Source organism: Onychomys torridus, chromosome 1 (assembly GCF_903995425.1).
Source record: "Onychomys torridus chromosome 1, mOncTor1.1, whole genome shotgun sequence".
NCBI lineage: Eukaryota > Metazoa > Chordata > Mammalia > Rodentia > Cricetidae > Onychomys > Onychomys torridus.
The window spans coordinates 67,549,093-67,562,474 of record NC_050443.1 but is presented as its reverse complement, the minus strand read 5'-3'; the positions used below and the strand labels follow the sequence as shown (position 1 = coordinate 67,562,474).

The 13,382-nt window shown below is 41.9% G+C and overlaps 1 protein-coding gene across 2 annotated transcripts in view; it reads right to left on the bottom strand.

The window, feature by feature from the left end:
• Positions 1-2,690, bottom strand: part of Ctsc (cathepsin C) — a 33,438-nt gene extending 30,748 nt beyond the window's left edge. Inside the window, exon 1 of one of the 2 annotated variants that reach the window (XM_036208851.1) lies at positions 2,400-2,690. In XM_036208851.1, coding sequence (XP_036064744.1) covers positions 2,400-2,571 — 172 coding nt within the window. In that variant the 5' untranslated portion in view covers positions 2,572-2,690. The remainder of the gene's footprint in view (positions 1-2,399) is intronic. The other variant, XM_036208843.1, reaches the window with a different exon arrangement.
• Between the last annotated feature and the right edge of the window lie 10,692 nt (positions 2,691-13,382).

Genomic DNA, 13,382 nt, shown 5'->3' with positions numbered 1-13,382 from the left:
AAAATGAAATGGATGATAACACATGAAAGTTAACTGAACACTCAGGGGAGCAAGTAGCCCCAACCATTTCCTATCTTGTACCTATAGGTACTTTCCTATCTTGTAACCTGACTGGGATTCATGATCTGGCTCATGAAAAAATTGGTCTCTGCTAGGCCCCATAGCACAAGCCTTTAATTATAACCTCAGCACTGGGGATTACAGAGGCAGGCAGAGTTCTAGGAGACTAGCCCCAGACTACATAGTGAGTTCTAGGCTATACTATACAGGATTACATAGTGAGGCTCTGTCCAGAAAGACTTTTTTAAAAATTTCAACTTTGTTCCCTCTGTATTGTGATGGAGGGATCTGGGGAAAAGCCTATGAAGTGACGTTTCTGAAGAACATAAAGGTGTCAGGTAGCATGGTAGGCAGAGAGACCACCATGCAACGAAATATTTAAAATATTTTTCTAGTTGGGTATGTTAATCTCAGCAGTCCAGAATCAGAGGTAGGTGGATCTCTGTGAGTTCAAAGCCAGTCTGGTCTACATAGCAAGTTACATGCAAACCAGGGATACAGAGCAAGGTGCTAACTCCAAAGAGGAAAAAATATTTTCTTTGTAAAGAATGGGGAAGAGGTTGGAGAGATGGCTCAGTGGTTAAGAGTACTGGCTGCTCTTCCAGAGAACTTGGGTTCAATTCTCAGCACCCACGTGGCAACTCACAACTGTCTGTAATTCCAGTTCCAGGATGCTAGACATCCTCATACAGACATACATAGGCAAAAAAACAACGCCTATAAATAAATAAATTAATTAATTAACGAAATTGCCCTACAGTGGTGGTGTTGCATACCACCTTTAATTCCAGTACTCAGCACTCTAGAGGCAGAGGCAGGCCTGGTCTATGGAGCAAGTTCCAGGATAGCCAGGACTACATAGAGAAACCCTGTCTTGAAAAGCACTCCTCCATCTCCCCCCGTCTCCCCCCGAAAAAAGAGTGCCTAGGTGTGTAGCTCAGTGGTAGAATGTTGACCTCGGAAAGAATAGGAAGGAGACTGTTTCCAGTCATAAGGATGTGCTGAGCCCATTAAGACAGAAAGTAATGCATTCAAAGAGATGAGATACCTCTCTCCTCAACATCTGTAGAAATGAACTCCTCAGTTTGAATCCTACTGAAGGACTCAGCAAAAATGAAGCTTCTAATACATCAAACTAGTTTGAATTTGATAGCTATTAATGTTTAACTTTCCTAAGATCAGGGGTCAGATCTTTGTGTGCCTTTAATTGTTGGGTTAGAGTCAAAAGGAGGTTTTTCTAGGCAGAGGCTCCCAGAAAAGCAGTCAGCTATTATGTCCATCCGCAGAGTCCTACACTTTAGTCTTTCCTTGTTTACGAGATGAACACCCGAAATGGGAGACTGAGTCAGATAAGGCAATGCCAACTTTCTCCCTTCTATCTCATCTCCATGCTAAAATTTAGAAAAGAAAGAATGATAGACACCACCGATTAAGCAAAACCCATAGACACCTGGAATTAATTAAATAGTCCCTTTCTGCAAGCAGGGTCGGGTGGGGGTGGGGGTAGGGTGGGGTGGGATATGTGACAGCCTTTATTCTACTGACAGGGAGGGAGACTAACTACAAAGCCCAGAGTTGAATACTCTGCGCAAGTCAGACTTACAAAGACCAGAAGTGCCATTCTTCTGGTCGGTCCTAGTGTTTTCCTACGGATAAGCAATTAATCCGAGGCACATGGAATGCCCCGGTGTTCGCTCACTACATACTCACAGAAAGCCTTCCCCGAGCGAGCGAGGCATTGTGCTTGGTTCCGGGCATTTCCAAATACTACTGGGTAAAGCGTGACAAAAGAAACAGAAAAAAGCTTTTGTATATCTCTTGCAATCTTTAAACATTACAGCCTGAAATATCAAGGAAAGTAGCAGGTAACAGAGCCCAGTTTGAAATCGGGTGAGAGAACGGTCCTGTTCCACAACCTCACCGGGTGGCGCCTCCCCCCCACCAAAAAAAAAAAAAAAAAAAACCCAAAAACTAACAACTTGCTACATTCTACCCAGTCTGAACTCTATAGGACTTTTTTTTAAAAAACAAAACATGCCAGACTGCAGTGGAAGATCAAAAAAGCAGTTTTCCACTCTCTTCTAAGAAATCAAAGCAACCGAAATAATTAAAAAATTAGTGAGGAGTTTTCTTGAAAATGAGTTGTGAGAAATACCAAGAAAGTAAGTATGAAGTTCTCAGCAGCTCAAACTCAACTTGGCGGCCCTGACTTTGGATCTGTTCCCCCAGGGGACCAGTTGTCTCCTCTGAACTCTCCAGTCACCCACTAGCACCGGCCCCGAGGCAGGGACTCAGGGACAGAAAAGGAGGACTCCGGATTCCCGGGACGCGCGGCTTACCCATCACCGAGCAGTTAACGTGGCTTCGGGGACCTCTGGGGCCCACCTGGAAGACCCAGGTGCCCAGCAGGTCAGGGTAGGTGCAGTTGGCAGGTGTATCGGAACGCACGGTGCAGACACCCAAGAACACCAGCAACAGGACGGCGCGCGCCAAGTAGGGCCAGGGACCCATGGCTGATGGCGCCCGGGAGCAGATGGCAGCGAAAGAACTGGATCACCGCGCAATGAGAGTCAGGCGACCCTAGTGGCTCGAGCCTTAAAATACCCACGAGCCCGGAAACCCTAAACCCGGGGGCGGGGTTACAGGACGCTGAGAACCGAATGAGGTGGGGGAGGAGCGGCGAGGCTGCGAGAGCAGGGGTGGAGAGGCTGGGATGAGGGGCGGGGCAGGGTGTGACTAGGTGAGGCCGGACGAGGTGGGCAGAGCTGGGTGGGGTAGAAGGAAAGGAGGGTGGCCCGAGGATGGATGTTAGAGATAGGGCCAGTTGGGGACAGGAGGAAAGAGGCCTCTGCCTTTCACCGTGTTTGGCCAGACCCTGAAGCTAAGGACTCTGGCCAGATTGCTGAGTTGTGTAATGCCGGTGTGATTAAAATAGAATTAACCCCGGGTCAAGACAGGGTTGACCAAGAGGCTTAAGACTACCGACTTTCTTTCCCTTGTTTGCCTTCTCTTAATCCTTGGTACAGTTGCTTGCATTTTTGTCGCTTGTGGAAAAACTTTACTTGCTAACGTCAGCCACTCGAGTTGTTTGAGAACTTCTGTTCCGTTTCCCAAGTCTACCTTTTTATTTTCTCAGTTTTGTTTGGTTTCCTGTCTGCCTATTTACCAGATTTCAATTGTGCATATTTGAGGTTCAGTGCATCGTTTTGTTTTGTTTTGTTTTGTTTTGTTTTGTTTTGTTTTGTTTTGTTTTGTTTCCCTCTCTAGGATTAAGTTGAATTGTGTGAGAGGGTAGAGAAGGTTACAGGACTCTCAGTTGATCACATTGCTCAAGTACTTTTGTTTTCAGAATGAAAAGCAAGAGGTAGAGAAGGAGGAAGTGGCCAGCCCAAGATGAGCTGAAGGCAGTGGTCTGAGTTCCAGTGTCAGGCTTTGCCTGCCGTGAGCTGATGGGAGAGTAGTCTTTGGAACCTTAGTTCCTCTATCAATCTTCTTGCCTACAATTATAAGGTATCAGTCTTTAGGGAAGGCCCCTTCCCTTCTTGTGAGAGCTGTTCTGAGTTGCCTGGCCATTGTTGGCACGGTTCATGTCCCTTCTAAGCTAACTTGAGGATATAGTGATGGACCAGGAAGACTTGATGTGCCTCTTTGCCCAGTTAGGCTTGTTCATTTTCTACCCTATCTCACAGATCACAGATATTTGCATGCAGACTTTTTCCACTGAGTACAAGCAGTCTGAGGAAGCAAAGTGGTTGAAGAAACCATGTCTGTTTCCAGATTCTACCTTAAAAACACTCAGGCTTCTGAGCTTGAAGGCACACTTTGGTAGGGGTATTTCTTGGGAACTCAGGGGTGAAAGTGCTCTTTAATGTGAAATTAAGCTAGAAGAGCTAAGTGAGGAGAGGCTGACGCCCTTTACATTTTGTAGGCCTTTATAGGATTAAGAACTGACATTATATAATTAAGTAGTGCTTTTAAGGGCACCATTACATACTAACATCAACTTCCTAAATTTTTGCAAAGTTTGCCATTGTTAAAACATTAAAAATTTTACTAAATAGTTAATATCTTAGAGCTAAACAGTGAATCTAGGGATTTCTTTGATAGACATGATCAAAGTAGAAGGTTTAATTGTGAAAGAAGTTAAAGGATTTCTTCTGCAATCAGTGACAAATAGAGACTGTGGGGCTCTTTGGATGAATGAATTCATCCTGATATTAGGAAATGGATATTTCAAGAGTTGAATCACTTGTTAAATGTCATTGCCAGTTAGTGAGAATCAACAAGAAATGGGTGCATGTGCATGCCCCAAAGTTCAGTGTATGATATGAGATAAAGTGAGTTTCTAAGTGGAGCATCCTTTGTCCCCAGACTTCCACAACCACAGGGAGCTTTCCAGAGGCAGCTCTGCCTAACACGGTTCTGAAAATGTAGTCCAGGGCCAGCAAACTCCAGCATCTCCTTGGAATTTACTAGAAACGCCTGTCTCTGAGTCCCATCTTATTCCTGCCCGATGGACAATGTTGAGGTGAGTTCCACAACAATGTGTTTTAGTAGTCTTTTAGAGGATATGAGCACAATTTGAGGTTTCGGACACATCTTCAGGGAGTCCCTGAGAGTCAGGCTTGGAGTCTGACTGTGTTACAGCTGTTTTAGATCTGTTATTGTCTCTGGGCTTTAAAAACAAATTCCATAATGTGTACATGATTATATCTCCTATTCTATCTCACCTGGTTTAACAACGACCAAGTGAATCATTAGCAGATAGATATCTTCAGATATCAGACATTTATCATTGCATATATTTTATAAACCATTTTCTTCTCGCTTTCATTTTTATGACGTTTATGTGTTTATTTTGTGTAAGGAGGATGTGCACAGAAGTTGGAGTAAGTTCCATCCTTCCACCACATGCAGCCCAGGGCTCAAACTTAGGTATTCAGGTTCGTGCCGAGCACTTTTACCTACTGAGCCATTCATCAGCCCATTGCTGTATATGTATTTCTCTTAGACAACCTTTCCCTGTTCCTTAGACTTCAGAATCCTAAGTGTCCTCAATAATTCCTGTCTCACTATTAATTCTCCATTTACTTGTTAAAAGAATAATATGATATTTGGTATCATGATTCTGTATTTCCTGCCTTGTGAATAAATGTGAAATGCACTGTACTCCAATTCACATAAAAATAAAAGACCTCCGGGCGGTGGTGACGCATGGCTTTAATCCCAGCACTCAAGAGGCAGAGCCAGGTGGATCTCTGTGAGTTTGAGGCCAGCCTCATCTCCAAAGCAAGTTCCAGGAAAGGTGCAAAGCTACACAGAGAAACCCTGTCTCAAAAAACAAAAACAAAAACAAAAAACAAAACAAACAAACAAACAAAAACACCTTAGAGGGAGAGAGAACACTGGAAATATCAACTCTGGGTATGAGATGTGATATTACAAATACTTCTGGCATTGGTGATGATAATAACTTTTTAGTGTGTTATATGTTTACCAAGGCCACATACCTACTTATTTAATAGATAATACCAAGGCAATAAGCATATTCTACCCTATTTAATAAGTATGGCATAAATCTATAAGGCAGCTATTATGTAATTCACCTTTTTTGTTTTTGTTTTTTGTTTTTTGGGTTTGTTTGTTTGTTTTATTTTTTGAGACAAGCTTTCTCTGTGTAGAAGCCCTAGCTCTCCTAGAACTAGATCTGTGGATCAGGCTGGCCTTGAACTCACAGAACTCCACCTGCCTCTACCTCCTGAGTGTCCTGAGTGCTGGAATTCAAGGTGTATGAATTCCATCTGGCTTTCAACCTTATTCTTAGTAAAGCTGAGGTTCAAAGGACTTACTTGAGACTAAGGTCTATAAAAGAAAAAGTAAGAAGGGAACATTTTTGTTTTTATTTTATTTTATTTTATTTTATTTATTAACAAGAAATTTTCTATTCATTTTACAAACCAATCAGAGATCCCCCTCTCATCCCTCCTCCTGCCCCTAGCCTTCCTGCCACCCCAAGCACCCTCATTTTCACCTTTTCAAAGGCAAGGCCTCCCATGGGGAGTGAGCAGAGCCAGGTACATTCAGTTGAGGCAGATCCAAACCCCTCCCCCTGCACCAAGGCTGTGTAAGGTGTCCCACCATAGGCCCTGGGCTCCAAAAAGCCTGCTCATGTACCAGGGACAGATCCTGATCATATTGCCAGGGACCCCTTAAGCAGGCCAAGCTAAACAACTATCTCACCTACGCAGAGGGCCCAGTCCAGTCCCATGGAGGCTCCACAGCTACTGGTCCACAGTTCATGAATTCCCACTAGTTTGGTTTGGCTGTCTCTGTACATTTCCCCATCATGATCTTGATGACCTTGCTCATAGCAACCCTCTTCCCTCTCTTCCACTGGACTCCCAGAACTCGGCCTGGTGCTCGGCTGTGGATCTCTGCATCTACTTCCATCAGTTACTAGATGAAGGCTGTACGACGACAGTTAGGGTATTCACCAATCTGATTCCTGGAGTAGGCCAGTTCAGGCACCTTCTCCCCTATTGCTAGTAGGCTAAGGTGGGGTCATCCTTGTGGATTCCTGGAAACTTCCCTAGCACCCTGTTTCTTTCTATTCCCATAATGTCTCCCTCTATCATGGTATCTCTTTCCTTGCTCTCCCACTCTGTCCCTGTTCTAGCCTGACCATACTGTTCCCTTATGTTCTCCACCAGCATCCCCTACCCTCCATTGCCTCCCCTTGCCCCCACTTTGCTCATGGAAATCTCATCTATTTCCCCTTATTATAGACAGAAGGAAGACAAAGTAGGTGAAGAAGAAGGGACAGAGAATTTGGAAAAAGAAGCCTTAGAAAGAGGTCTGAGGTAGTCATAGCTAGCCCATCCAGGAGTTTGGGTACCACAACTTCCAATAGATAGGTGCAGCTAGGGTGGAAATAGCAGAACCCTGGCCTAGAAGCTGCACTTTCATTGGCTTGCCTGATTAGGATGCTGAGGTGTATCCTGGAATCTTGATGTGAATATTACCACAGCAGGAGCTTTTGAAAGGAAAAGGGCTCAGGGTGGCCCCTCTGGTGACCATGGTGGGTGGGGAGACTTGTGTTGCAAATTATCTTCAGCAGGCCAAAACTCTCCACAGTCTGCTGCATTCCTATATTTCACTATAAGGATGTGATTGACTTTTCTACTAGACTTCATGCTCTTGCACTGTAGGACTGTATTAACTCTGTACATCAAGCTTTATCACAGAGCTCAGTCAATATCTTCCCCCATTCATATCCTCAACAAAGTGGATGAAAACAAGGAAGGCAGGGAAAGAAGCCAGAAAGAAGGCAGAAGCAATCGCCTTTGTAATGCTGCCTGGTTAGTTAATGATTATTTCTCAGTCTCTTTCTTCTCACAGCTCAGAGTGCCTTTGCTTGCTTGTATGTATGTGTATGTGTGTGTGTGTGTGTGTGTGTGTGTGTGTGAGAGAGAGAGAGAGAGAGAGAGAGAAAGAGACAGAGACAGAGACAGAGGGAGACAGAGAGGCAAAGAGACACAGAGTGAGAGGCAGAGAGACAGAGAGAGAGAGAGAGACAGAGAGAGAGAAGATCTCACTATGTACCCTTGGGTGGCCAGAACTCAAACTCATTGTGCTAACCAGGATAACCCTGTATTCATAGAGATTTGCCTGCCTCTGCTTCCCAAGTTCTGGTACCAGACCAGTGTCACCATGCTCAGCTTCATGAAGGTTATAAAGACTCGAAGATAAAGCTTATTGTACTATGAATGAAAAGTGTTTTTGACAAAAAAAAAAAAAAAACCCTATTTATTAACAACAATGGCAATAACAGGAGGTAGAACTGGACATGTAGGGTAGGGACCCTTCAAGCATCAACTCTGAGAATGTCTTTGCTGGAGGGCAGAAGAAAGTTCTGGTTTCTGAGTCTTCATTATCTCCTCTAGGACCACTGCCTAGAGGCTGCACTTAACTACCTGACTACGTGACTACTGGCTGCAATCTAGAAAAGGCACCTGAACACCTGATTGGGCCAACTGGACTGACCAGCTCATCCCCTTCCCTATGCCTCACCCCAGTTTCTCTCATAAATGCTTGAAAAGCCCCCAGACTAGCAGCTCAAAAGTACTCCATTTCCTGGGGACCATACACTTCTCCATCTCCCTCCTTTGCTCCTACCTGTGAATCTGTACTAAACTTCCTTCTGAATCCCATCATCTGTGGTTCGTGAATTTCATTCTTCAAATTGTCAGACAAGCAACTGAAAGTGACTGGCTCAGGGCAGCTTGTGTGGCGTTGGAGTTTCCAGAAACCTGGCCCCACCTGCCCCCTCCATCCCCGAAAGCTAAGATCCCCTCAAATGCTTAGAGAAGCTGTGTAGTTTTCAAAGCCATTGCAGTAACCGCCTATAAGTGACAATACAGTGAAGGTGACAGGTGACATACTTTTCTTCAAAACCAGCCGTGTGTCTTCTCACAGCAGAGATACACTCCTAGACATTTGCCATTGAGTGAGGTTGGCAAACATCATAGAGAATATTCAGATCATCTGAATAAAAACACAGATCATCTAGGCCGATGACTCTGAATTGTCTTTTGCTACAAAGAAGAGACATGGTAGATACAAGGTGGATTAGGCTGTTGCACTATTAACATGATTAATATATTATATTACAGTAATTCTTGATTTCTAATAATTAGAAGGATGACTCTCTAAAATAATAACTAAAGATGGAATGCAGTGTGTTGACCACACTGTTACAGATCTAGAATGGCTTCCCTTGAGAGACTGAGACAAAAGGATCATGAGATATAGCCACCTTGGGCTGCAAATCAGACTTCATCTCAAAAAGCAAAAAAGATAGACGATTTACTATCACTACTAAATAGCATGTGTGGTATGGTTCATAATCCATGTTTTTCCATGATTGGCAGCACTGTTTCTTCTTTCACACCCCATAAATACATGAATAATGTACTCTAAGAACTTCTTAGCTAGGATAACTTTCTACCTGACATCCTGTCAGGGACAGCTGTCTTAAAAATGTGTGCCTTGTGCTCACAAGAGAGCAGAGATGAGTGATCAGAAGGTGGTTATATAACCACAACATGAATCTAAGAATGGAAGACCACTGAAAGCACACTGCCTGTTAGCTGTGAGTCACTGTCTTCATCTTTAATATCAAGTATCGGATACTCTGGTTTTATTCAGATAATGAATAAAAAAAAATAACAGAATGCCCTAAAGTTTGTTGGAATTCTGAGCTTATGACATTAGAAAGAGAATTATTTTTCATACTTTAATAGCTAACTGGCATGTATAAAATATAGCCATCTTTAGATTGTACTACTTCTGTGGATAGATAAGGAAACAGGAGGTTAGAAAGGTAAGTGGTTTTTCTGTGGGTTCACTGATGGCAACTGTAAACCTAACAACCAAGTGAAGATCGGATTTGAAATTTGAATATTAGAATGGAGCTAAGAAAGTCAGACTTCTCTAATGATGAATGCAGTCAGATACAAAAGGGAGCGAAACAGGTTTTACAAGTGAACTGTCCAGACTGGAAGCAGCTGAGCTGTGAATTGCTCAGCTAATCTCTACTCTATGATCCCAATTATCACTTCACTAGCTACTTATATTGCATCAGCTCAGACTTTTGAAACAATTTAGAGAAGCATTTATTCCACCAAAAGTAAGATTTTCCCGTGAGTCACAGAATAGGAATAGCCCTCTGGAGCAAACTTAGTCTGTACCCTTCTTGGCTCAGCATCTACCAATGCTCTTTGTCCAATGTACCATCGTTACTTCTTGCAGTTCCCCATGGTAACTATCTTCTATTTTCACGTACTTTTCCTTAGGCACAAGACAGGGTCTCTTTTGATGTTCTCAGCTCCTGTCCAGCCCTGTCCCTACCTCATTTGATCAGCATTGTGTCTTAGGAACCCTTATCATTGAGCTTTTTTTCCTTTATCAAGTAACCCTCCTGTTTAACACACCTACATTTTTTATCATTTTCGGCGAAATCCTATGAGCCATGTGTGACTGGCCTCACTCACTCATTGGTCCTCTGATTGCTCACTGTCCTAGAAACATTTGACCATCAAGCTGTCAAGATTCCTCTTCTCTTTATTACCTTTGTGTCTTTCTAACCTCCCTACCTGAAATACTTCAGCATTTTCTTAATGACTGCTCATTTGCACCACTTGAGAAATTCTTTCTTGTAAATCCGTTACCTCCTCAGAGGCTTCTCCCAAATGGCAGGACTTAAAGAGTACTGCTGGTCAACTTTATTACTTTGTTTATTTGCAAACATTTCTTAAAGCCATGTGTAATTAATCTTTCTGCTCTCCCGGAATAGAAGCACTATGCTAACCCAGGCTTGGCTGTCTCATCAATAAGAGATTTTCAATAAGTATTATTAAATGTTGACTCACAATATCTCACTTTACTCTCCAGCTTTAAGAATCAGGTTTATCAATAGCCTATTTTCACTGGATGAATGCTTGCATTAAGGGTGATGAATTTGGTGTGTCTTACACTGTACTGTTCATTTTCAGACACATTCATCCAGCATGAGAGAGAAGTTGTAAAAGTTGACCCCAAACTACTTAACAAATACTTGAACTGAGTGAAATAACTTAAAAACATATATTGGGCAACAGGAAGGCTAAACTGTGTGTCATCATTTTATTTTCAAAGCTTTGCAGTTTAGGTTGACTTCCTTTTTTGTTATAGGCCATGCCAGGAGGAAAAGATAAATACAACAGAGTGAGTTCTGAAACAACGGGACTGCATCTCGCCAAGAGGAGATCAGAACCAAGCCAGCAGCTGGTCTATGGTGGCAGGAGTGAAGGTCAAGACTATCATGTTCTCCAAGCTGAGAAAGTTCTTCCCTTTTCAGAGTCAGATACCTTCCTCAATTACTGACAGGTTGAATTTAAACATTTAATGTGAATAATAATTTAAATGACAGAGAGAATTATGTGTTCTTCCTCCACATGCTCAAGGTGAGTGAGTCCATAGATAGATAGATAGATAGATAGATAGATAGATAGATAGATAGATAGATAGATAGATAGATAGATAGATAGATAGATAGATAGATAGATAGAAAGAGAGAACTTTAGTGCCCACACTAAAGATTATGAAGTCTGACAAAATGGCCGGGGAGGTGGCTTAGTCAGCAAAGTGCTTGTCGTGTAAGCATGAGTTCCTAAGTTCTAGCCCACACTCCTCCCCTTGCAGAAAGCTAGGAGTAGTGGTGCCTACTGTTATTATAGTTCTGGACAGGTTCAGACAGGATGATCCCTGGGGTGCATTGGCCAGTCAGCCTAGCCAAATGGATGAGCTTCAGGTTCAGTGAGAGACCTTGAGGTTTTGAATAAATCATTACGTGAAATATTTAGAACAACACAGCCATTGATTATACACTGGAAGTAATATTGTTTTGATGATAAACACACACACACACACACACACACACACACACACGGATGTTTCGGAGTTATGCCCATTAAATTGTAACATGCCCAACACATTGCTTCTCAATCTTATTTTCATTGTTTTATTATTAATATATAAATTAATAAATTTTTCCTAGCCCGATCAGTTTTCCCTTGCTCCATCCTCCCATCCCAGCCCCTCTCCTCCTCTTCTCCCATTATTTTCATTCTTAATAGAAATCTTCATCATTTAAATTACATTACAGAGATCTTATCACTTCAAGCTATTGAACTAATTTACAGAATATAGTTGCATGGTGCTAAATATCTATAATAAATCTACTTAATAATTTTCTTATTAATGGACAATTGAGTTATCTTTGAGTATTTTAGATAATCATCTTCACCAATGTAAGCAATGTCATAATAAAAATTCTTGAACATGCATAATCCCTAAAAATACTTCTTAAAAAAAATAAAAATTCTTAAAAAATTCTTTTTTATATTTATTTATATGTGTGTGTGCACAAGCCAAAGCATGCATGTGCCCTTGGAGGAGGCAGTTCTTTCCTACCACATGGGTTACAGGAAGTAACCACAGAACATGAGGCTTGCTGACAAAAACCTTGCTTGCTAAGTTATACTGTCAGCCCAAGGTACTTTTATTTCTGTAGAAAAGCAACTGACTAATTGATAAAAATCAGCATTGATCTCTACCCAGAACAACCCTAGCAAGGCCTGCTTCCTTCAGGGGGTTCAGAAGCTTCTAGCATCCTCACCAGGCTACCTGCTGAAAACCTCATTTTTCTGAGTTGTTTTGAATGAAAACATTTCAGATTTTTAAAAATTCTTTGAAATATTTCAGATGCATATTTATTTAACTTTAACCATGAATTTCCACATTTCACCTAAGGTCTTTTATATGTCATGTGAGGCAGGAGTTCACTTACTGTATGTTGACTAGCTAGAGCTTCTGGCACTCTGTTAAAAATCCTCATTTTACTTCGAAATTTCATTAACAAATTTAAATATATTAAGTTCCTCAGTACACAGGAAGTATTTAACCTTGTTTTGTTTTACTGTTCAAATGAAAAGTAAGTTCATTCAATATTTTTATAATTTTTCCAGATATTTCCATCTTTGTGAATTTTAGGGTCTCTCTACTTCTTTTTCTCAAAATAATTAACATGTTCAAAACTGCATATATTTGGCCAATCTTTTGTTATGAGTTATGCATGCATGGGAACCCCCCAGCTGACTGGGCCAAGGTATCCCACTTATGCAGGGAATCATGCTGGCATGCTGGGCAGATGCAGTCGTGAGCTGGGGTGGGGCATTAGGGCACCCACAACCCAGATGCTGCATCCATGTAGAAATGTTTTATTATAATAGAAAGACAAAGAGAAGATAGGGAATAAGGAGAGAAAAGAGAGAGAGAAGGAGAGAGGGGGTGGAGGAGTGCACACCTTATGGGAGTGGAGAGAGAAAGGAAGGGGCAGAGTTTTTCCTTAAAAAGAGGCTTTTACTTCCAGATACAGGACAGCACCAAGGGGCGGGTCAAAACATTAACACCTATTTTTCTCTATATTTTTTTCTTAATGAAGCATTCAATGAAACTAATTTTAAAATATTTTAGAAAAAAACATTCTTGGATCGATCTACTTCTAATTATTTTGCTGGTTTTTAATCAACTAAGGCCATCATTTATTCATAGTGATGTTTTTCTTTTTACTGTATTTGTCTTGTTTTACTGTTATTTTTTCTTATTTGTTCATAGGATATTTTAGTAATAAGGACATATTATGACCCGTCCTGCAGGCCAGGTTATTAGGTCGGACCGGAGGAGGCACCACCTGAAAGACCAATGGGGGCGACAGAGGAAGG